Below are 22469 nucleotides of genomic sequence, written 5' to 3' on the forward strand. Positions count from 1 at the left end.
TTTGTCAAGGATTGTAATAAAAGCTAATGTTTGAGGGTAACAAGCAGGCACGTGCACAGACATTTTGGGGGGCAGGTGCTCAAACCAAAAAAAAAAGCACCCAATGCGAAAAAAAAATTCTGACAGAGTTGAAGCATTAGCAGCAATACACTGATGATGCAATACATCCTCGACCTGCGTTTCCTCTGGCAGCATCAGACCGCTAGCTTACATTTTCATTATGAATAAAGATGAATTATTATATAGCAACAACAGTACAAGCGTTCTGATTGGTTGATGGGGCGTCATGCCAGCCACGTATTACCCTCCTCGCTGGTCTGATACGGATCCGTATTGCCCTCTTACGTCATTTTCAAAATGAGCGATATTGATAGACATCAATAGCCAAGAGCAGTGGTCCTCAAACTACGGCCCGCGGGCCGGATACGGCCCGCCTCCACATTTGGCCCGGCCCTCTGAACAAGAGAGGCCTTATGATTTTTTTTCAGTCTGGCCACGCAAATCCTAGACTAGCCCCTGTTAAATAGAACGGAATAAGAATTCTCTCTCTCTTCTCTCTCTTCTTTCTCTTCTCTCTCTCCCTCTCTCTATTCTCTAAACATAACTAACGTCAGTAAACAGCTGGACGAGGCTTTGAAATCACGGAGTTTAAAAAAAATTTTTTTAGGAAACGTCGGACCAGTTGTGACGTCATGTTTTCAACAGCGCTAATGTTGTGGTTGATCACAAAACAACGTCAGGGGACAAACACCGTCATGATCTGTGTGTCTGATGCTGCGGGTCAGAAGAAAAGGAGGTGCACCCGTTTGGTGGCGCGAGGAGACCTGCGCGGAGGAGGGAGTGGAGGAGGGAGGAGCGCAGCGCGGGGGGGGGGGGGGGGCGGGCTCGTGAGCGCCGCGGAGCATGTCAGGGCGAAATTCTCACAATAATGATAAAACACATTTGGGGGGACTTGATGACAGAGAGTAACTTTTATTCTTAAATACGGATGAATAAAAAAAAAATTTCTCCAGCAAAAAGGGCACTTTACTCATCCAGGGCAAAGGGGCTGGTGCTTGAGCACCACTAGGGCTCTATCTGTGCACGTGCCTGGTAACAAGTGTGAATAAACTTTTTTTCCTCTTTTATATATAATTATCATGAATATATAAACATTATGTTTCTGCCTCTACCCTTTTAGTCATATTGTATACAGGCTTTACTCATTGTGATGACTGAAGAAAACACTACTCCTACTATCAAAGATAGTTCTGAATGAACTGTGAATCCAACTATTAAAAAAAATTTTTTAAATGCCTGTGGATCAGAGGATGGGAGAAAACTCATTGTCATTTTGGTTTCTAAAGAAAAGGGTTCTTAAACCCACAGAGCGAAACAGCAACACTGAAATGAAGCTTCAGTTTCTTTCCTTGACCTTGGAGATGGAGCACATCAGAGCCGCAGCAGGCAGAGTAAACTTGCATTGCAATGAATGTTGCATTTGCTAAAATACTGATAAGTCTTGAATACACATTTGTTCTATAATATTATAAATGTATATTATAATCACAAAGAAAGCTTGATATCTGATTGAGACTTTAAAATACTATAAACTGAAGAGGATGCAAGAAGACACTTCAGCCCCCAAACAAACAAACAACACGGCTACAATGAAAATGCTTTATTTTTCTTACAAAAACAAACAAAACAAAAAAACATGTCTAGAAATACAGGAATAAAAGAAATAATATGATGGGAGTATTTGCAGTTGAATGCCTGCTTGTCAACAGCCAGCTGAGTAATAATAATAATAATAACATAGAAATGTTAACTACTGGATGTTAAAGCTCTCAACCAAATGGAATCCTGTGCAGACCATCGTTCCCAAAATGCCGTCGGCACTAAGTCTTGGTTCCACGGGACAACCTTAGTACGAAACGCAGTTTTGGGAAGCTCGTCTGCCGAGGGCTCCACTTCTCGTTAATGATACTAGAGCACGGCCTGTGACCCAAACACTCAGCTAGGCGGTTATTAAGAACACGGAGTCACAGAGCCGATATATGTAGCACAGGAACGAATACTGAAGAGTGGACGCTCTGCTGGGTGGACCGGTTCCTCCTTCACACCTGTAGAGAAACGGTTGCCCGCTCATGTTCTTATTTAGTGTCTAAGGCACTTTTAAAGAAACCTACTGTTAACAATTAGGAGAAGGGCAACAAGTCGTAATCTGCAGATCCATGATAAGACTAGAATAACCTGGCATCTAGTTAGTTTCTCACTCTATTGGTCAAACCGTTGAGGTGGCGGCTGTATTTCAAGCTGAGCCTCACTTCACAAAAAACTTTATTGAAAAGGAACCTGGGCTAAAATGCAAAGGTGTATATTAAGTGCTTCATCAAGTCTGTCGGTAATCTCGGGCTTCAAATCACAAAGCGCCCCCGTTGGTTCGCCGTCATGTCACCGTAACGTTTGAGCTGAGAAGCTTATTTCTTTTTTTTTTCTTCTGAAAAATGAATAAAGTGCTCTGAAAAAGGTTTAACACTTACTGAAGGTGTTGAAAAATACAGTTGCATCCCTTTTTCTCTCTTTTCAATTATTGGCCAACGTGGGGGAAAAAAGAAAAACGCTGGAGTACTCCTGTAACATTGACGATGGACAAGATCCAAAGCAATGCGGCTTGTCTTGTATGTGACCTAACATTTGGAATTAGGAAATAATGTAACTGTGGAAACGGGTTAGAAACCAGTTGTTCATACATTGTGGTTGTAAAATGTTTTATTTTTCTGAGGCCTTTGGGGACATCTCATTGAAAGTAAAACATATTTCATTGTGCAACAAAGAGTCTGAGGATTCTAAAAATGCCTTCAGAACAGCAGGACGAGGGCTTTCCAAAGTTCGGCAGGTAATATTTTTAAACTCTGACACAAAAGTAGTGATCAAACAAACTGGGGCAAGGCAATGACATGCAGCAATAAGATGACTCTGTTCTATCCATCTGCGTTTCTGATCAACTTCATAACCATTTAGTGTCAAAACTGTGAAAAATGTCGACCGAGTGAAAGTTTAGTGCTTCCAGTCAGAAAGAGTTTGTTTCCCTGTTGGTTTCCAGTTTCAAATGCAAACGTCTTCCTGTGCATTGTTGTGCATTTTCTCAGCCTCGGTGCGCAGCGCAGACCCACAGGAGAGGACACGGTCAACAACAGAGCTGAGCTTTCTAGTTAAAACCCAGCGAGACCATCTGTCATGGAGATGAAGCAACACAGACGATAAAATACCTTCTTTTTCTCTCTCACAGTAATACACTTAAAATCCAGAGTCCTTTTTTTCCAATTGCATGTCCCGAGATGTTGGTCATTCCTGTCGTGGAGAAGCAAACAGTCCGCACGTATGCAACAAAAGCAGCCGGTCCGAAGGCCACAGAGACCTTTTCTGTTTTTGGGAGGAGGGAGTGCGGGTCGGGTACGAGATGGCCTTTACACAACTAGTGAGCAGAACACCAATAACACCAACGTGTCATACGTTTCCTTGCAGACCTGCAATTCCAGTATGGGGTGCGTTCACATACGTTACATATGTGTGTGTGTGTGTTTACACTTCACAGCTTCCACCTACATATGTATAAGAAGCACTTTGCACCTATGTGTTCTCAATAAGCTGAGCAGACGACTTGACGCCTGATGGGAGGGAGCGTATTACCTCGCGACGCTGAGGCGATACCAAGCCGAGAGACAAGCCGGGACGAGCAGCTTGTTCGAGGAGAGCAGAGTAAGGCAGAATTGTCCGTTTGCCCCCTGTGACTCCCGAGGGCCCGAGGCTGAGCTTCAGGGGAGGGCGATGATGGAGTTTCCCTGCAGTGTGAACCGATACAAAAAGGGCTTCCAGGCACACTCCGCCCAGCGTTACCGTAAAACATCGCTCCAATCATCTGTCAGTGGTTTGAAATGAATAAAGACGACGGAGACCCCAAGGATCTTTCTTTGAGGGGTGTTGGGGGGGTGAGGTGAGGTCACAGGTGGGTGAGGTGGGTCGTGATAAGGGAGGTCAAATGCGAGGAATGAAAGGGATCGCCGCGTTTACTCGGCGTCGGTGGTTTGCGTCTCGTTGAAGTCGCCGGCGCGGCTGTCGGCGTCATCGTCTGACATGTCGACGGAGGCGCCGTCCAGATTGAGGTTGCGGCGACCCGAGCGGCTGGAGGAGAAGCTGCTGACCGGACCGCCGCGCCTGCTCGCAAATAAATCAACAATACAACATAAACCGTCTGTATATCAAGAATAAGAAAGTATATCAGAATTATATGACTGAATACTGGGCCAGTAAAATAGCGTGACACCTTACAGCAAATACACACGGCTGTTTCTGTCAGTATGAGATCACATTCAGTTATTTTTTTAATGTTGTGCTTTACTTTGTTTGTTTTAGTTTATTTTTCTGAGACGGGGCATCGAAGGACATCTCTAAGACGGGGTTAGCAGAGTCCTCCTCGTACCTGAGGCGGTTCTTGAGCGAGTTGAGCTCTCGGGTGAGACCCTCGCTGGCCTCGGTGGCATCGTCCAGCTCCCTCTGCAGCTTCCTGCGGGTCGCGTTGGCCCTGGTGGCCTCCTCCTCCGCCTCCTCCAGCTGACGCTTCAGCTGCTTCATACGAGAGTTGGCTTTCTCCATCTGACGGGGGGGAGGGGAGAGGAGAAGGTGAGAGGTCGTGGTTGGCTGGATAACAATCCTGAGTACAAGTGAATCTTTGCATCTCGTGAGTCCGTACCTGCTCCTTGTACTGTTCAGCATGACGACGCTCATCCTCCACCTGCATCATCACCTCCTTCAGCTTCTTCTCCGTGCGACGGACGATCTTGTTGGCTGCCGCTCTTTCCCTGTCAGTTAAAAAATGGAAACGTTTAAGACGAGACGTGTAAAACGTGCAAGTCATTATCGTCATAACTGTATTGATGTTTAAATGACTCAAAATGAACGTAGTTGCGTGTCCAAACAGCTGAGCAGGACATCGCTCCAGTGGCGTTTCATCAGTTGAAACTGTCTCCTCAACCGAATGTTAAATGTCTTCTGAACAAACTCACCTGTTTCCACGACTTGTGACACTTACTTTGCTTCCTGCTCCATCTGCTCCTCCAGCTGTAGGATCTTGGCCTCCAGGGCACTGATGGAGGCCTTGAACTTTGACTTGACAGTCCCCTCCAGCTCTGCCAGCTTGGTTTTCAAATCCTGCGTTCAGAAATGTAACCGTTAGAATCACGAGCAGCAAATATGACAAGACACAGACGTGTATGATGCATGTATTGTGATTCTGGATTTGAACACTTGTGTTTAGAATAGGTCCCATGCAACATGTACACAGGTAAGCAGCTTCTTCTGCTCTATCCAACCTCTGTATGTACATCAGTGCATTTATCATGTATGCTAAAGTATTTTATAAACTCTTCAAGACCTTGTTCTGCCGCTCCATCTGTTGCCGAGCGTTCTCACTCTTCTGTGCTGTGCTGCGTTCTCCGGCCAACTCTGTGTTCAGGGTGTCGACCTGAGGAAGAGACGTCGCGTAACAACAATGGAAGCAATCTAACCATTTTGGAGCCAAGTTTATGACGACGCGTATAAACGTTGTCTCACGTGCAACGTGTAGTTACCTGGACGTTGGTCTTTCTGAAACGGTCGTTGAGCAGCTCCATGTTGCCCTGCTCCTCCTCCAGCTCCTCCTCCAGCTGGGCGATGCGAGCATCCAGCCTTCTCTTCTCTTCCAGCATTGACGACCTGACACGCACACACACACACACACACACACATATTTGTGTTCATGGTATATGCAGGAATTCTGATGTAAATTTCAATACTGTTCAATACTTTATTTTTAAGGACACTTAAAATATTAGTTCGAAGGAGGCGACTGACTTTCCAGAAGCACTGTTGGAGATCTCGTCAGCCAGCTCATCCCGCTCCTGTTCAGCGTGTCGGCGGGCCCTCTCGGACGCTGCGTGGTCCTACTCGAACCACACAGAGCGCACATCAGCGTGGAGGAGATGCGCTGCTCTCCCATTCATGTCCATCAAATACGGCAATAAAGTCTGACTAGAGCAAGTCTGATTAAACAAAGTTGATGTTCATTCTTTCTCTAAGTCACATTGCTTGTCATAAATAAAATACATATTAACAGTTCATTTGAGACAATTAGATGATCTCTAGTTCTACTCTATTTTCAATTTAAATGAAAATCTGGAATTTCACCTCCTGCAGCTGTAGGATTTCAGCTTCTAGGCTCTTGAGTTTCTTCTCGTTCTCCTTGGACTGGGTGAAGATCTCATCCCGGGAGGATCTGGCCTCCTCCAGCTCCCTCTGATAGTCCTTCACCTGAGCCTACAGAGACAATGTGGACCAGACAAATAACCATCAGGTATTTAATTGAGCTCATTTGCCCGCTGATAAACACGGACAGCAGCAGCTGACACACTGATAATGGACACAGCATCTAACGGGCAGCGGTGCTTAATTATCCCGAAATAGAAGTAATACGAAGAATAATAATCCATCAGTATCACTTTGTTTGTGCTGCACCAATATTGTATTAACAGTACGGAGGGTCAGTGTCCCATCAAATACTGATACCCTCTTCTGTCTCATATTGATATCTGCACTGTGTTGAAAACCTGTACACTTTTAAAGAAGGTTCAAAAGCTTCTAGTTTGTGCACCGAACAAGTGTGTGTGTGTGTGTGTGTGTGTGTGTGTACCTGTAGTTTTTTGTGTTGTTTAACAGCCTCCTCCCTGCCCTTGTTAGCGGCTTCAATCTGTCCTTCCAGCTCATTCAGGTCCATCTCCAGCTTCTTCTTGGAGGCAACAGCCAGAGTTCTCTGCTTCCTCTCGTCCTCCAACTCTGCCTCCATCTCACGCACCTGGAAGAGTAAACAACACGGCACATCAATACAAATATATAAGACTCATAGAGCCAATTTATGCGGGTGATCATCTGTGTGCCCTGTGTACCTGTTTGACAAGAGACCTCTTCTTCTCCTCTCCCTGCTCATCTCTGGCCATCAGGTCTCGGTCAAACTGGGCCTTCATGGCCTGCATGTTGACCTCCAGACGCAGTTTGGCGTCCTCTGTGGCCTGCAGCTCGTCCTCCAGCTCCTCCAGCTGAGTTCTCATCTCCTCTACCTGTTGCTCCAGAGTTCGCTTGGACTTTTCCAGTTCATGGACCTATGTGCATCATCGGGACAAACGACTATGTCAGCAGAAAAGACCGGACTTCGATAATGAAAATGAAACATGAAATCATATCTCATAGCATATATGATATCAGCGGTACGCAAAGCCAGACATGTAAATGGAAGCTACAACTTAAAATCTGCTGTAAATGAAATCCAAATAAATTTAATCTGGACACTTTTATCTGCCGGGTCGGCATTAAATGGTCATTTAACATTCGTTAGTGTTTTTCAGGAGGTCAAAGGTCACTCACGTTCTTCCCCACGTCATCCTTGGAGCTCATCAAGTCCTCCATTTCAGCACGGAGCTGCTTGTTAAACCGCTCCAGTTCCTCTTTGGCCTCCAAGGCCTCCTCCAGAGCTCTGGCCATAGCCAGGGCCTTGGTATCCTTCTCTCTGGCCTCGGCCTCCGCACGGTCACGCTCCTCAGCGTAACGAGCAGAGATGGTCTTCTCTTCAGCGAGCAGCTAGTGCAGACAGAAAAACAAACTTCTTCAATATACACACACACACACGTACATATATACACACACTTCAAGAATAAAACCCCTCAAACCAAAGAACTAACGAGATGAAATCCATCCTATATCCATTGGAATAAAGGATGGATTGGAATCCAATCCAACCCTTTGAAAAGGGCAACCCAGACCCCAGTTTACCCATCATGGAGAACTCATAGCCACTATGTTGTGGACACTTTCTCAATAGCTCAGTGGAAACCATAATGGTGGATCAGCTATTGTCATTTGTCATGAATAATTATTGTCAGTTAACAGCTATTTCTTCTGAAACACTTTGCCGGTCCAGCATACCTGGTCGAACTTCTTTTGTTTTTTTTCAAGGTTTGAGACGATCTGTCTCTGGTTGTCCAAGTCCACCATCAGGTCGTCCAGCTCCTGCTGCAGTCGGTTCTTGGTCTTCTCCATCTTGTCCATGGACATGGTCTTCTCCTCCAGACGCTGGCTGGTCAGCTCCACGTCCTTCTGGAGCTTTCTCTTCACCTCCTCCAGGCCCTCCATCGACCCCACGTCCTCCTCTAGCTTCTTCTTCGTCTCAAACAGCTACAGGAAGGCCATTAAAAAACATAAAGATAATAAAACATTCCAACAAGTAATCATCTTGTTAAGAGAGCAGCGCTCTGTGCAAAGCCAGCGCTCTATAATTTTCTGCAAGTTTGAATGGTGCCTTCCTCATATGTACCAATATCTACGTATGACTGTACCTGGGAGTGCACCATCTGCAGCTGTTTCTCCAGGTTGCGTCGTGTCTCCTCCTCATCCTCTTGCTGCTCCAGCAAGGTGTTCTTTTCCATCTCCAGCTGGCGGATAAGGCCGCTCAGGTTCAGCTTCTGACGCGTTTCCTCCTGCCGCAACTCCTACACACCACAGATGATGACCCAGGCGAAAGAAAAGCAGGGAGACAAATCTGTTACACCTGTTGTTGTTGTTGTTATTAGTACAAGAGAATGACTTATTAATGAGGTACGATAACAGAATAAGAACAGATTTATGAATACATTAAAAAGGGACTGTCGCTTTGTTTTGTATGTTCAGGGACATTATTTTCACGGCCTTCTTGATCTCATTGTGTTCATCAGCAGTATGGAGAGAAATAGTTGACACCTTTTAAATTTTTACAGTCATTCTAGATCAGGTTGAACTTGTCTGATGCGGTCTTCTTCATACCTCTGAGTCTTGCAGTTTGCTGTTCAGTTTGTCGACCTCTTTGGCCATTTTGACGCCCTTCTTCTCGGATTCCTCCAGTACAGTGAACGCATTGTCCAGCTCCGTCTAAAAAAAATAAAAATATTTGTTAGGGTTAAGCCTAGTCTGGGGCTATATTCCTTCATTTTTTAGCGAAATGGCTTTAAATTGTTGCCTCTCTGCCGTCTGAGGTTTTTACCTGGAGTTTGTGTGAGCGTTCGGCCAGCTCTCCCTTAGCCCTCTCTCCCTCGGTGGCCCTGGACATAAACTCCTGCAGCTGGGCCTCAATTTTCTTCCTCTTATGTTCGGACTCCGTCTTTGCCTGTTGCAGACTCTTCACATCACAGGCCAACTCTTTGTTGTCACTCTCCAGACTCTGCTTGTTCTTCTCCAGGTTGGCCTTGAACTGTGCAGAGCAAAACAATGAGCTTAATGTGTTAACAATAACAAATTGATAAAAATGTTCTGCCTACATATCATACAGCTGATATGGGCTGATGTGTACAAGCCCTGCGAGTGAAACAAGTTACAACCCACTCACTCGCTTGGCCTGCTCCAGCTGTTCAGACACTTCTTCCAGCGCTGTGGCGTGCCTCTGTCTCACTTCCTGGATCTGAGCTTCGTGGTTTTTGGTCTCCTCATCGATGGCCTTCTTCAGCTCTGCCACGTCTTGCTCTCGCTTGGACCTTGAGAGAGAGAAGACAATTAAAAAAACACTTTAACATGCAGGATGTATTGCTATTGTTGTCTTAATAAAGAAACACATTAATGACATGTTATAGAGGTTGGAACTACTGAAATAAATGATATGTACACTACCGTTCAAAAGTTTGGGATGACTTAGAAATGTCCTTATTTTTCAAAGAAAAGCACTGTTTTTTTCAATGAAGATAACATTAAATCAATCAGAAATACACTCTATACATTGTTAATGTGGTAAATGACTATTCTAGGTGGAAATGTCTGGTTTCTAATGAAATATCTCCATAGGTGTATAGAGGCCCATTTCCAGCAACTATCACTCCAGTGTTCTAATGGTACATTGCGATTGCTAATCGCCTTAGAAGACTAATGGATGATTAGAAAACCCTTGAAAACCCTTGTGCAATTATGTTAGCACAGCTGAAAACAGTTATGCTGGAGATATAAGCTATACAACTGGCCTTCCTTTGAGCTAGTTGATTATCTGGAGCATCACATTTGTGGGTTCGATAAGACTCTCAAAATGGCCAGAAAAAAAGAACTTTCATGTGAAATTCGCCAATCTATTCTTGTTCTTAGAAATGAAGGCTATTCCATGCGAGAAATTGCAAAGAAACTGAAAATTTCCTTCAGCGGTGTGTACTACTTCAGAGAACAGCACAAACGGGCTCTAACCAGAGCACAAAGAGAAGTGGGAGGCCCGGTGCACAACTCAGCAAGAAGACAAGTACATTAGAGTCTCTAGTTTGAGAAATAGACGCCTCACAGGTCCTCAACTGGCAGCTTCTTTAAATGGTACCATAAACGCCAGTGTCAACGTCGACAGTGAAGGCGACTCCGGGATGCTGGCCTTCTAGGCAGAGTGGCAAAGAAAAAGCCATATCTGAGACTGGCCAATAAAAGAAAAGATTGGTATGGGCAAAAGAACACAGGCATTGGACAGAGGAAGATTGGAAAAAGGTGTTATGGACAGATGAATCCAAGTTTGAGGTGTTTGGATCACACAGAAGAACATTTGTGAGATGCAGAACAGGTGAAAAGATGCTGGAAGAGTGCCTGACACCATCTGTCAAGCATGGTGGAGGTAATGTGATGGTCTGGGGCTGCTTTGGTGCTGGTAAAGTGGGAGATTTGTACCAGGTAAAAGGGATTTTAAATAAGGAAGGCTATCGCTCCATTTTGCAACGCCATGCCATACCCTGTGGGCAGCGCTTGATTGGAGCCAATTTCTTCCAACAGGACAATGACCCAGAGCACACCTCCACATTGTGCAAGAACTATTTCGGGAAGAAGCAGGCAGCTGGTCTGCTGTCTGTAATGGAGTGGCCAGCACAGTCACCAGATCTCAACCCCATTGAGCTGTTGTGGGAGCAGCTTGACCGTATGGTCCGCAAGAAGTGCCCATCAAGCCAATCCAACTTGTGGCAGGTGCTTCAGGAAGCGTGGGGTGAAATTTCAACAGATTACCTCAACAAATTAACAGCTAGAATGCCAAAGGTCTGCAATGCTGTAATTGCTGCAAAAGGAGCATTCTTTGACGAAAGCAAAGTTTGAAGAAAAGAATTAATACTTCAAATACAAATCATTATTTCTAACCTTGTCAATGTCTTGACTATATTTTCTATACATTTTGCAACTCATTTGATAAATAAAAGTGTGAGTTTTCATGGAAAACACGAAATTGTCTGGGTGATCCCAAACTTTTGAACGGTAGTGTATGTTTATAGCAAAGTAAATGGCAAATATCAAACACTACTTAGAGAATCTCCAGTTAAGAACAAGTGCAAATTAACTTATCTGCTTTTGAATAGCTCCCTTTGGAGCAACACAAATGCTTTCACATATGATTGAGTCGTACTCCCTAACACCTGTAAATTGACTTTGATGTTTGAAATGTGCAGAGTTTCCTTTTTGTAATTGCTGACGTAAATAAGTACCGTAGCTCTTGCTGGGCAGCGGTGGTATCCAGCGTGTCTTCCAGCTCCGTCTTTAGGGCCTCAAGCTCCTCACTCAGGTCCCTCTTAAGTTTTTCAGCTTTACTTCGACACATCTTCTCTGACTCCAGGTCCTCCTGAAGCTCGGCAAGGTAGGCCTGCAGCTCCCGAACCTGCTTCAAGGCGTTGTTCTTCTGGACTGTCTCCTCATCACTCCTGGTCAGAGACACATAACACAAGTCAGTTTTTTAGACTCTTATCATATAACTTAGTCTTTATCGTAAACATCTAGACCTTAAACCAGTGATTCTCAAACTGTAGGGTGCGGCCCTCTAGTGGGGCGGAGAGGTACTACAGGTGAGGTGCAGGAGAAAATGAAGTCATTAATAAATACATCTTGAAATGCCTGTACAAGCGTAACCTGTTAACGGCGTGACGTAAACATGTATACTAAGGTACAGGCATTTCAAGATGTATTTAATAATGACATTTTCCCCTGCGTCCCATCTGTAGTACCACTCCGCTCCACTAGAGGGGCAGAGTGGTATACACTCGCTGATTCTTGGCATTTTGCCAAAACCCAATCTCTGTGAGATCGGCGTTTCTGCTGTTCATGTGATCATGAATTGAGAGTGACCGTATCAAGCGCGTAAAAAAAAAAATTATAGTGGAAAGCAGGCTCATTGCAGCCACTAAAACTAATAAAACGTGACACACATATCTGCACTAATTTTGTTTTACACAGGTTGCACATTATTGTTTTAAAAATGTATGCAGTGTAAAACTCTTTATTGCAAATTTAAACTTGTTGATATGTATATTAAATAAAAGGAAAGCAGTTGATGTATTTGTTCCACTTGAAATGAGAGCATCGCACACCGGGTGGCAGTGTGGTGTTCTCTTAACTGCTGAAGCTGTCCACATAAAACCTGTGCGTGTTCTCCATGAAGATGGAAATGATGATGAGGCTGCATATCCGTTTGGTCAGATTCATGCCGGCTGCAAGACTCCCGTAACATTCCTCACTGACCAAAAAACCCACTGATTAGACGCACTGAATGGAATAATGATTCCGTTTTATAATTCACACACTGCCATCTTGTTGATTAAAGGCACTGAGTCCAATCTAAGAGTAATTCCCCATTAAAAAACAAAAACAATACAATTGTTCTCAAAATAGTTGCTAAATTCAAAATAGGGCATATCAAGTCTAATTAAAGCCTCATTATGTGTAGCTGTGACTAAACTGGTGATTTCTGCGTGTGAAATTCGTCAGACAGACATTAACCAACGACCCCTGTGTTCTGGACTATTGGTGCGCTGTGAGGAGGGACACGACTGAGAAGCAAACATTAAAATAATCTGTGCTGACCTTCACAGCAACGACATCCGCAGCAGTTTACCTCATCTGCATGCAGTCTTGTGATATGAAAATGATTGAACATGACACCAAATGTGTTGCCAAGAATATTTTCCCCACTATGTATGGATGGAAAAATCTGGATCGACGGAGCAGTGGGATACATTGCAGGGATGGAATGGTAAGACGCAAGGTTTCTAAAGCAATAGCTGCACGTTTTTTTTTACAAATAAGAAATCTGGTTTAGCCCAGCTCGCTTTGATTGCTTCATGTGGAAAACTACTGCAAAGCCCACGACAGAGATCATCAATCAACATCGATTTGACTGTCATCAGACGCGGCTGCGTCCGAGATGAAAGGTCTCAGCCAGTGTTGTTAAAGGCAAACTCTGCAGCTGGGAACTGCAGAGGAAAGTAGAGTGGGACGGAGGCGGTTGAAAGAGAGAGGAAACGTGTGTGTGTGTTGGTGTGTGTGTGTGCTGAAACACCAACTGCAGTACTGGCAAGATGAAGACTCAATAGTCGTATTATAATAAGATTATTAAACTTGAAGTCACTAGCCCCCTCTGATTAATCTCTTTTTTAGCTTACAGTTACGTTTTTGATGAGTTCAAGAAGTTGTGTGGGTCTATGTGGGGGTCCTGGTGGTCGGGTTCACAGGGTGGGAGTGTAGTTCCAATAGTCGCTCAGCCGAACACTACTTCTCTATGCTTCCTGTCAGGGCGCTCTCTACAGCTCAGAGTAGAAGGACTGAAGGATAGTTTCATATGCCCCATACTTTCCTTTTCTTCAATTATTCTAAATTAACTTTCTTTTATATCTTCCCGTTTCAGTATTTGTGCCATTAGGTTTCGAAATGATTGTCATTATGATTGTATCTTCTCAATAGCCACTGTTCCATCTGACAGGATGTCGTCTAGATTTAGTTTATTGGCGTTTATATTTTGCAAAAAGGGATCTGATGGTCGATTTTGACACTTGTTTGTTACATCTGTTCATCACTGACCTGACCAGAGCAGCCTGCAGCTCCTCCTCCTTCTTGCTCAGTTGGAGCTTCAGCTCCTCTATCTGGGCCTGAAGCTCAGCAATCTGGTCCAGCAGGTCAGTGGTCTCACCATCCAGTTTGCGTTTGGCCTTCTCCAGCTCTTGCCGAGTTTTCTCCTCCTTCTTCAAACGCTCTGAAGTGAGACATAACCACACGTCTCATAAACAAGATTCATAAAGAAAAAAGTGTTAATCAAACCTGGGCAATAATAAATGGGCAAAGTCACTAGTCGCAGAGGTGTCACGTCACACGAGGTACAAAGAGGTCGCAACAAGAGACAAACACCTAATTGCTAACCGCTTGAAACTGATATTATTAATCAGATTAGCTGCTTTACCTGCATACCTCTGTTCTTTATCGACCCGGCACTGAAGTATTGCAGATTAAGGGTCTGATCAAACGGAGCGCATTGAACAGGTGGATAAAGCAAGGCACTGCATTTTAGCTGCCCAATCAGACGGAGCGTCTTTGCAGTCGGTGCAACTTTTTTTATTGTTGCTAGGCAACTATCGAATGAGTGCGAATGTTAGTTTATCACAATCCTTGAATCCTTGCTTACCCTCCAGGTCCACCATCATCATCTCCTGCTTGTTCTTGATCTTGCCGAGGTTCTTTGCTTTCTCCTCCTCCTCCGTCAGTTGAGAGGTCATCTCGCCAACCCGGTCCTCCAGCAGCTTTTTCTCCTGTCGTGTAAAATTAAAGTGTTGGTTAGACTGGAAGCACAACTACGAACTGGAGGTGAAACGGTCAAAGTACAATTATATTTGTATTACTTTCCGATATCTATCACATCATATGCCTCAGCAATCACCGTATGATATTCATTTGACCTTTTCTGCTTTCTGGTTTTCGTTTGACCCATCATTTGCAGACCTAATCCTCTCACCTTGAGAAACTTGGAGTTTTGGTCCTCCAGCTGAAGAATGTCCTCCTCCATTTTCTTGATCTTTGCCTCGGCTGTCACTTTGTCCAGCTGCAGCTTCTGTCTCGCAGCTTCCTCCTCATCAAGCTGCTCCTCCAAGTCCTGCGTGGAGGAAAACACACACACACACACACACACATAGGTAAAGAGTCATAACCAATCCAATGCGAAGAGGTTGAAGTCTGAACACTGAAGTTTATGAACTCTTTAAAGCCTCTCAACATTTGGCTTTTAAAAGTATTTTTCTCTGCAAACTAATCTGCTTCATCAATATGGTTTCATGACCAAAGCTGTCGACCCTCTTCAACTTCTATAAATAACATAAAGGCCCTTTAAATGCTCAACTGAGGGCAAGTTTGATTGTTATTATGATGCACATAATGTTCTTGAAAGGCAAGTTCTAACAGCACAGATGTTAGCAAATCAAAACACAAGGAACGAAATTTGTGGATCTAGAGGTTTAACAAGGTGAAGATATACACCTGAATGTGTGACTGCATCTTCTTCTTCTCATTCTGCAGACTCTGGTTCCTCTCCTCCTCTTCCTCCACCCTTGACTCCAGGTCATGAAGAATCTCCTCCAGCTCTTGCTTCCTAGAAAGCAGACGAACTCTCATCTCTTCGGCCTCGGCAAAGAGCTCCGTCTCCGCGTGGAGCTGTTCTCCTAGAATATTCTTCTCCTCTATGAGCTGGAGAGAGGGAACAGTTTGAAAAAACATTGAAACCTTCTTAGTTGCAATGTTGATTTCTTCAATTTTTATACATTTGATAGAACATAATAGATAGTAATTTCCAAACAAACACTTTGGGTGCAGAATTAATAGCGTGAAAAATGACAAATTCGCACCATTTTTAAATAATGAAGTTTGTCAGAAGTAATTGTGGCCTTTATCAGGACCACAATTATACCTGCTTGTGCACGTTGAAAATATTTATTTTCCATAATAGAGGGCACGTCTACCTGTTGGTGTTTCCTCTCCGTCTCCACAAGCTCATTCTCCACCGTGAGCTGTCTCTCCTTCACCTTTACCAGCTCCTCATCTTTGGCCTGCAGCTCCTCCTCCTGCCGGGTGACCTGCAGGAGAGGCTTCACCTGAGAGAGAGAGAGAGAGAGAGAGAGAGAGAGAGAGAGAGAGAGAGAGAGAGACCAAATGAAATGCAACATTTAGACATGGACTGCAATTTAATACTATTTTACTGACAATAAGGTTCCGCGTTATATAATTAATCAATTTACATGACTTGGATCTGCGCTCACTAAATGCGGGGCTACTTGTGGTTCCTAGAGTCTTAGAAAGTAGGATGGGAGCCAGAGCCTTCAGTTATCAAGCTCCTCTTTTATGGAACCAGCTTCCACCTTCAGTCCGGGAGGCAGACACAGTCACCTCATTTAGGAGTAGAATTAAGACTTTCCTCTTTGACAGAGCTTATAGTTAGGGCTGAATCAGGTTTGCCCTGGTCCAGCCCCTAGACATGTGGCTATAGGCTTATAAGCTGCTGGGGGACGTTTTAGGATACACTGAGCACCTGCATCCTCTTCTTTTTCTACTTATGGATGAATTTTCATCTCTCTATTGCACATTATTAACTCTGCTTTCTCTCCGGAGTCCTTAAATACACAACATATATAACTAATGTTACTGTATTCGGAAAGGCAGAAAAAATATTCAGGATCTTTAAAAATAAATTCTATACTTTTAAATACCGACCATAAGACGTTTCAAGACCTGTGAATACCCGGCTCGAAAGAGCCCAGTGAAACAAAAAGAGATGAAGTTGAGCAAAACGCCTTCTGTTCGGGGGACAAACACATTTTTCCATTTGCAAAACACACACGTCTTAGTGGCCATAGGAATGCATTGTTTATAGTCTGTTAAGTGCTCATATAACTGGAGACATTTGTTCTGCCTCATTGAGGCAGGGATGTAGAGCTGTGTATATCTGTGTATATTTCCTATGAACTACTTAGTTGACAGAGGTAACGTTGGCTGATGGAGTTCTCACCTTGGTGAAAAGCCTCCACCACTGCCAGTGTCGCAGCTTCAAATAAGCTGCGCAGTTCCTCTGGAGGACCTTCAGGGCACTCAGCTGCTGCTGCTTCTTAGCGAAGGCCCTAAGGGGAGAAGTGGTACACAAACAGGCGACAAATCAATATCTGGGTACAGCAGTGTATTTAAAGACCACGACTAACGCTGCGTTTAGGCTACAGATGAGCTGTAGATGCACCAAACTCCCAGTCATGTTCCTTATCGTGCTGCTTTATGCTTTGATATAAAGCTATATATACACTTGACAAAGTATGACTGCCTATTTATGCTTTGTGAGCCCCTGTGACTACTGTCCTGAAATGCATCTTGGGTCTCGGGTCTGCAGATGTATGTTCATAGGTAAGGATTTTAGATAGAAACCATGAGGTCTGACACTCACTTGCGTGCCAAGTATCCACGGCAAACGGACTGGAAGTAGATGATGATGTCAGTGATCTTCAGATCTCTCTCCTCCTCCAGGTGAGCCAGAACACCAGTCCTGAAGAAGATCTTACTCTGACCGATACGGAACAGGTTGGGGTCCAGCTCCAGGGCTCGGATCTAAAAAAGGCACATGAAGACTTTTTAAGAATTTACCTCCGTAGACAGGGTTACATAAAAAATAATAATAATAAAAAATAAAAATGTTTCAGGAAAACCGTTTGACATTATAGTCAAGCAAGAATTTGTGTGAGTGTTTCCACCACAGAAACTTTATCAGGGGACCAAGAAACTTTTTAGGACCTTAAACTTTTGCAAACTTTTGAATGAGAGGGAAGGATCTGCGTTAGAGAAGTGTGTGAATGGATGAAATAAAGGATTCCTATTTAGTTTTATGGCAGTCACATATTGAAACAGAAATACATAACACACGTAGATACATTATCTGATCAAGTGATATAGGATCGATACATAGGCTTGTGGACTTGCCGATGCCCAATTCCAGCATTTTAGGCTATATCCAAGGCCCTGGTATCAGAAACTCTTTTTCTAAAGCTGCTGTCATTTTTTAATGATCTAATCTTCTAATTGACACTTCAGATGTGGTGGAAATGCAGACGGGACTTGTAGTAAGATGAGTTTATTTCCTGAGGTCAGTTACTCTGGTTTAATTATTTCTGGAACTTTTTGGCCAAACAAGTGAGAATAGTCAGTTCCTAATGCTCGGCAGAATATCTAGTATGTTATTGTTTCCAGGGCAGTAGCTTTAAAACTGAAATAGAGCAAGAAGAAAAAAAAAAAGGCACTACCATTCTCTCACAGGCTTGTTTTCCATCCATGAATCCCTTGGGGATAGCGTTAGGCGTCAGGATCTCATATCTGTGAACAAAAGAGAAGATTAATATCAACATTTCTTCTGTATTAAATGGAGTTACAGAGTTCAAAAAGCTTGTTGTTGTTTGTCACCTCTGTCTGAACTCCTGGAAGATGATACGGTTGGGGAAGCCCTGTCTGCAGATGCGGATCCCCTCTAGGACACCATTACACTTCAGCTGATCCAGAACCAGGTGAGGCTCCAGTTTACCAGCCTGAGAAGGAACAAATTCACCATTAAGACCAGAAACACGTGTTTCTATTTTACAATTTCTGCTCTACAAAAAAACCCTCTTTAAATACAATTTAAAGATGAACAGATCGCTCACTTTCCACTGCTTGACACACAGTTTCTAACAAATACATTTAGATTCTTTACTTACTCTTTTTTCGTGGTTGGGGATGATGCAGCGAACAAAGTTGGGGTTGGTGTTCCTCAGTGTGGCCATGAGCTTGGTCAGCGACTCCTTGTAGAGCTGTCCCACCGTACGAAACATGCCCTTTTTCGTTTTGTAGGTGGCGCCAAAGGCCGTCTCGTTCATCCCCGCCACCTGGTCCAGGCCCACGATACGGTCGACTGGTGGGGAGATGAGGAGAGCGGGTCAGAGTGAGGAGACTTCATGGGGAGCAGAGACCAAAAACACACAGCAGCAGTGACGTAATGTAGCTACGTGAAGGGCAGATGGATGAAAAAGAATCACACACTACAGTCAAACAACGGCACTCTATAAAGTCTAGAACTACTGCAAGCTTCTGCATGGAAGATGGAGAGCGAGGCCTATCTACTCCGGGTTGCCTCTACAGGACTATACATGTGCTGTGACCTTTTTTACTATGATGTACTCACAAAGCCTTAAAGTGTCATTTTGAAAATGCTCCTCTCTGTTCTTAGTGGATGAGAGACAATGCTGTATGGCAGCTACTTGAAAGCTTCTCAACATTTTACTGCTTATGATACAAAACCTGCATTAACATATTGCGAGTCAAATCATTAATTCTGTTGTATAACTGTAACTGTTCAGAACCTTTTAACACCTCTTCTGTGGTTCTGCAGGGTGCTTTGTCAGGAGTGAGAAAATGCATCGTTTTAGTTTGAGCTCGGAGGAGACCAAGGAAGTCCAGTTTGAATATGGGGATGAAAGAATATTACTGGACATGTAGGATCCAGCATTGTTTAGGAGTTTGACCTGAGCTATAAACTAAAAGGCAAGATGTCTTGGCCTCTGCTGCACTCCGACTATCCTTTTTGATATCTAGCAAGTCCTCCAAACTTTTGAAAGTGCGATAGGTTATTGTTAAGCAAATCTATGAAAAGACCAACATTTGCAGTTCTTCCATTTTTCCATCTCTAAATAGTTCTTAGACTTCCCTGCCAGTCTGTGGCTCTCAGCTCTGGGCGGCTGTAGCTCAGTGGGGTAAGAGGGCCGTCCTGCAACCGCAAGGTTGTGGGTTCGAAGTGCAAGGCACTGAACCCCCAGCTGCTTCCTGGGCGCATCACTGCAGTCCACTGCTCCTTAATAACCAAGGATGGGTTAAATGCAGAGAACTAATTTCCCCTTGGGGATTAATAAAAGTGTATATTTATTTTTATTTTTTATAAATCCATTTGTTCATAGTAAAAATCTTTCCTAAAACTAAATAATTTATTTTACAGCTGGGAGATGGAGTTATGGTTATTTTAGATTCTGATTTGGTGCTATAGTGTGCATTGAGAGCAGCAAGACGTAGGACGTGTATGAAAACAAATGACATGGAACATGTCAGTCAGTTCACCAGTGTGTCTCTTTAATGTTTTAATCGTTTTGATGTAAATACATTTATAAATTAAGTTTATAAATAATGATTAAGCTTTATGGCAAGGAGGAATAAGATAAATCAGGCTTTGAATAGACCAACACTTATTGTTGAATTGATTGCTGGTTTTGGCCTTTTTTTAAAATGGGAATTAAATTCTTAATTAGAAAAATATATAATATTACCAAGAATTACAAATCAGTACATTTGTTAATGAGCTGATAATGTCAGTGGACTTATACAAAATAAAAAAAAGATTGACAAAATGACAGAGCAAGTCTTACAAATTAACATTTTGTTACATAACTATCCAACCGTCTAGATTTCATGAAAGAAAACTTACATTTTTGAATTTGGTGAGTCACAGACTGGCCTGCTGCCTGGACCCTCTACATTGACATCTGAGCTCAGAACTAAAACAAGTACCAACATCTGCTTTCAATTCCCCGCTACAGTAATCCTATTGAGGAACGGCGAAGGCGGGAAATTAATGTCATCAAATGTTCCTTCGTCAAGCTACAAATGCTAAATGTGCTCGTGGATGATGAATCCCATCACCGAGGAGCCATGAAGACGGCAAACAGCTAACCGCTGGCTTCAGGGCTACTGACCACAAAAAGATCACAAGACCCATGTCAGCCTACAGAAATGCTGACACAAAGCACACTAGTTCAACTAGAGGGTGCAGTTGACTATATTCTACTATTCTAACGTATTCAGGATTCAGGCACTACTGAGTTTGGCTGATAGAAGGCAGCCATGCAGCCTGGAAGCAAATGGGAGCCATTGGAGCTACGACAGACCGGTACCGGCTGAAGCATGAAACATACAGCCAGATCTGGGCAAAAATATACCAGTAGCTACACTTTCAAGAAATGAAGGTGCTTGGAAGAGCGTATATTTAGCCTGCCAAGCACCTCCAGCAGCTTGGTTTCACAATCCACAGATGATCATTTTCAGCTATTATTATTTTGGCCCAGGTCTGTTACGGCACGACCCAGTCATTCACCTGCCGGGTCATCCAGACTAGTGTCATAGAATGAAGCCCTTTGAATGGTCTGAATCTCTACAACACAGAGAAAGAGACAGGGAGGGAGGGGGATGTTAAATGAATTCTTAGAAATCATAAATGTATCGGCCTGGCTCAACAAGGCAGACAGCTGTTGTTAGTAGGCTTGAGTGAGAGACATTTTGACGTGCTGGTTAACTGATTAAGCAAACAGGTACATACAAAATGAACCTCAAAGGATGAGTAAACAAAATTGATTCCTACTGGTATCTAGTACCGTTTCAAAGGTTCAGAGGTAAGATGGTGGCAGCTTACCATCTTTCCAGAGTTCGGTTATAAATTTGTCGGTCGACTGATGCAGAAGAGTGGCCACATTGTCATTCAGGGGGTCCATGTTCTTCATTAGCCACTCATCGGCTTTATAGTCCACCTGTAACAATCAAGTGGGACAACATAAATGACACAATTATCCGTCACATTTTCTGCCTGCTCTCCAGTAAATTACAAATCTAAACAAACCAAAAACAAACTAGTTTGTTTGCAATTGTAACATAAATAAATATTTTTGAGGAATACAATCTTGCCTATGTGCTTTTTTTTAAAGAATTCTGAGAAGAATCTAAAGCACGTCAATGAGCATTTCTGTATTTACGGTTAGTTATTGGCAAATAATACATTTGTGTTGCACAAAAATGTCTACCATACAGTATGTCATATATGGGCCAATAGGGGTCTCGATATACTGGCATTAGATAAAAGACATATTATATATAATTAATCCGTGACATAATTTGGTCAAATGTTATTAATTATTAATTTACACGAGAGCTGTGTGAATCAGGATATCTCAATATTTGAATTGTGTCTCGATATGTTCATGGAGAGATGAATAATGATGCTGTGCCTACGGTAGTTTCAAGGATTTATTTAAGGTAAAAGAGCTACAAATTATTTTGAAAACTATAGCTGAAGAGGGATTTATTTTTATTGGCGCATATAGCTAAAAATATATATAATGTAATTGAGAAAAGAAGATTTTTGTCCACAACAAATGTTCTTGAAGTTCGAATCTAGGTTTTTGACTGACTGTCCACAGAATGAAAAGCAGATGTGCCACTCAGCAGGACTCCCTGCAAGACTGAGTTATATGGCATAACACCAAATCCACTCCAATACGATGCTCTATAAATCAAACCAGGACACGGTATTTCCCTGAAATCCCACCACAAGAGAACCATGCATCATTTTTTTTATCTGAATGCTGACCGGAAGCACTTTTTTTTTGTCGCTTAGTTTTTTTAGGAGAAGATCAGGGAGGAAAGAAGATGTATTGGAAAATAAGAAAATAGAAAGAAATAAAGTGGCTGGTTCTACACCGAAAATAAGTATAATAAAATGTCATATATGTTGCATAGATTTCTGAGTAATATGGATGTAAAACACAACATTCAACTGGACTGTCTTAATTAAAATGTAT

The 22469-nt window shown here is 43.1% G+C and overlaps 1 protein-coding gene across 5 annotated transcripts in view; it reads right to left on the reverse strand.

Moving 5' to 3' along the window:
- Nucleotides 1-1645: 1645 nt before the first annotated feature.
- The window catches only part of LOC130189518 (myosin-10), a 51862-nt gene continuing 31038 nt past the window's right edge, over nt 1646-22469 (reverse strand). For 3 of the 5 annotated variants that reach the window (XM_056408357.1, XM_056408355.1, XM_056408356.1), the window contains 29 exons: nt 21308-21422; nt 20993-21049; nt 18573-18766; nt 18283-18404; nt 18126-18195; nt 17276-17436; nt 16853-16961; nt 15810-15941; nt 15331-15537; nt 14813-14950; nt 14486-14609; nt 13888-14059; nt 11526-11738; nt 9428-9572; nt 9086-9292; nt 8869-8973; nt 8406-8558; nt 7996-8244; nt 7438-7650; nt 6963-7175; nt 6710-6871; nt 6208-6336; nt 5875-5963; nt 5613-5736; nt 5417-5506; nt 5075-5193; nt 4736-4844; nt 4466-4638; nt 1646-4200 (listed from right to left, as the gene is read on the reverse strand). In XM_056408357.1, coding sequence (XP_056264332.1) covers nt 4053-4200; nt 4466-4638; nt 4736-4844; nt 5075-5193; nt 5417-5506; nt 5613-5736; nt 5875-5963; nt 6208-6336; nt 6710-6871; nt 6963-7175; nt 7438-7650; nt 7996-8244; nt 8406-8558; nt 8869-8973; nt 9086-9292; nt 9428-9572; nt 11526-11738; nt 13888-14059; nt 14486-14609; nt 14813-14950; nt 15331-15537; nt 15810-15941; nt 16853-16961; nt 17276-17436; nt 18126-18195; nt 18283-18404; nt 18573-18766; nt 20993-21049; nt 21308-21422 — 4242 coding nt within the window. In that variant the 3' untranslated portion in view covers nt 1646-4052. The remainder of the gene's footprint in view (nt 4201-4465; nt 4639-4735; nt 4845-5074; nt 5194-5416; nt 5507-5612; nt 5737-5874; nt 5964-6207; nt 6337-6709; nt 6872-6962; nt 7176-7437; nt 7651-7995; nt 8245-8405; nt 8559-8868; nt 8974-9085; nt 9293-9427; nt 9573-11525; nt 11739-13887; nt 14060-14485; nt 14610-14812; nt 14951-15330; nt 15538-15809; nt 15942-16852; nt 16962-17275; nt 17437-18125; nt 18196-18282; nt 18405-18572; nt 18767-20992; nt 21050-21307; nt 21423-22469) is intronic. The other 2 variants (XM_056408359.1, XM_056408358.1) reach the window with 1 other exon arrangement.

The sequence above is a fragment of the Pseudoliparis swirei genome, chromosome 24 (genome assembly GCF_029220125.1).
Source record: "Pseudoliparis swirei isolate HS2019 ecotype Mariana Trench chromosome 24, NWPU_hadal_v1, whole genome shotgun sequence".
Lineage (NCBI taxonomy): Eukaryota > Metazoa > Chordata > Actinopteri > Perciformes > Liparidae > Pseudoliparis > Pseudoliparis swirei.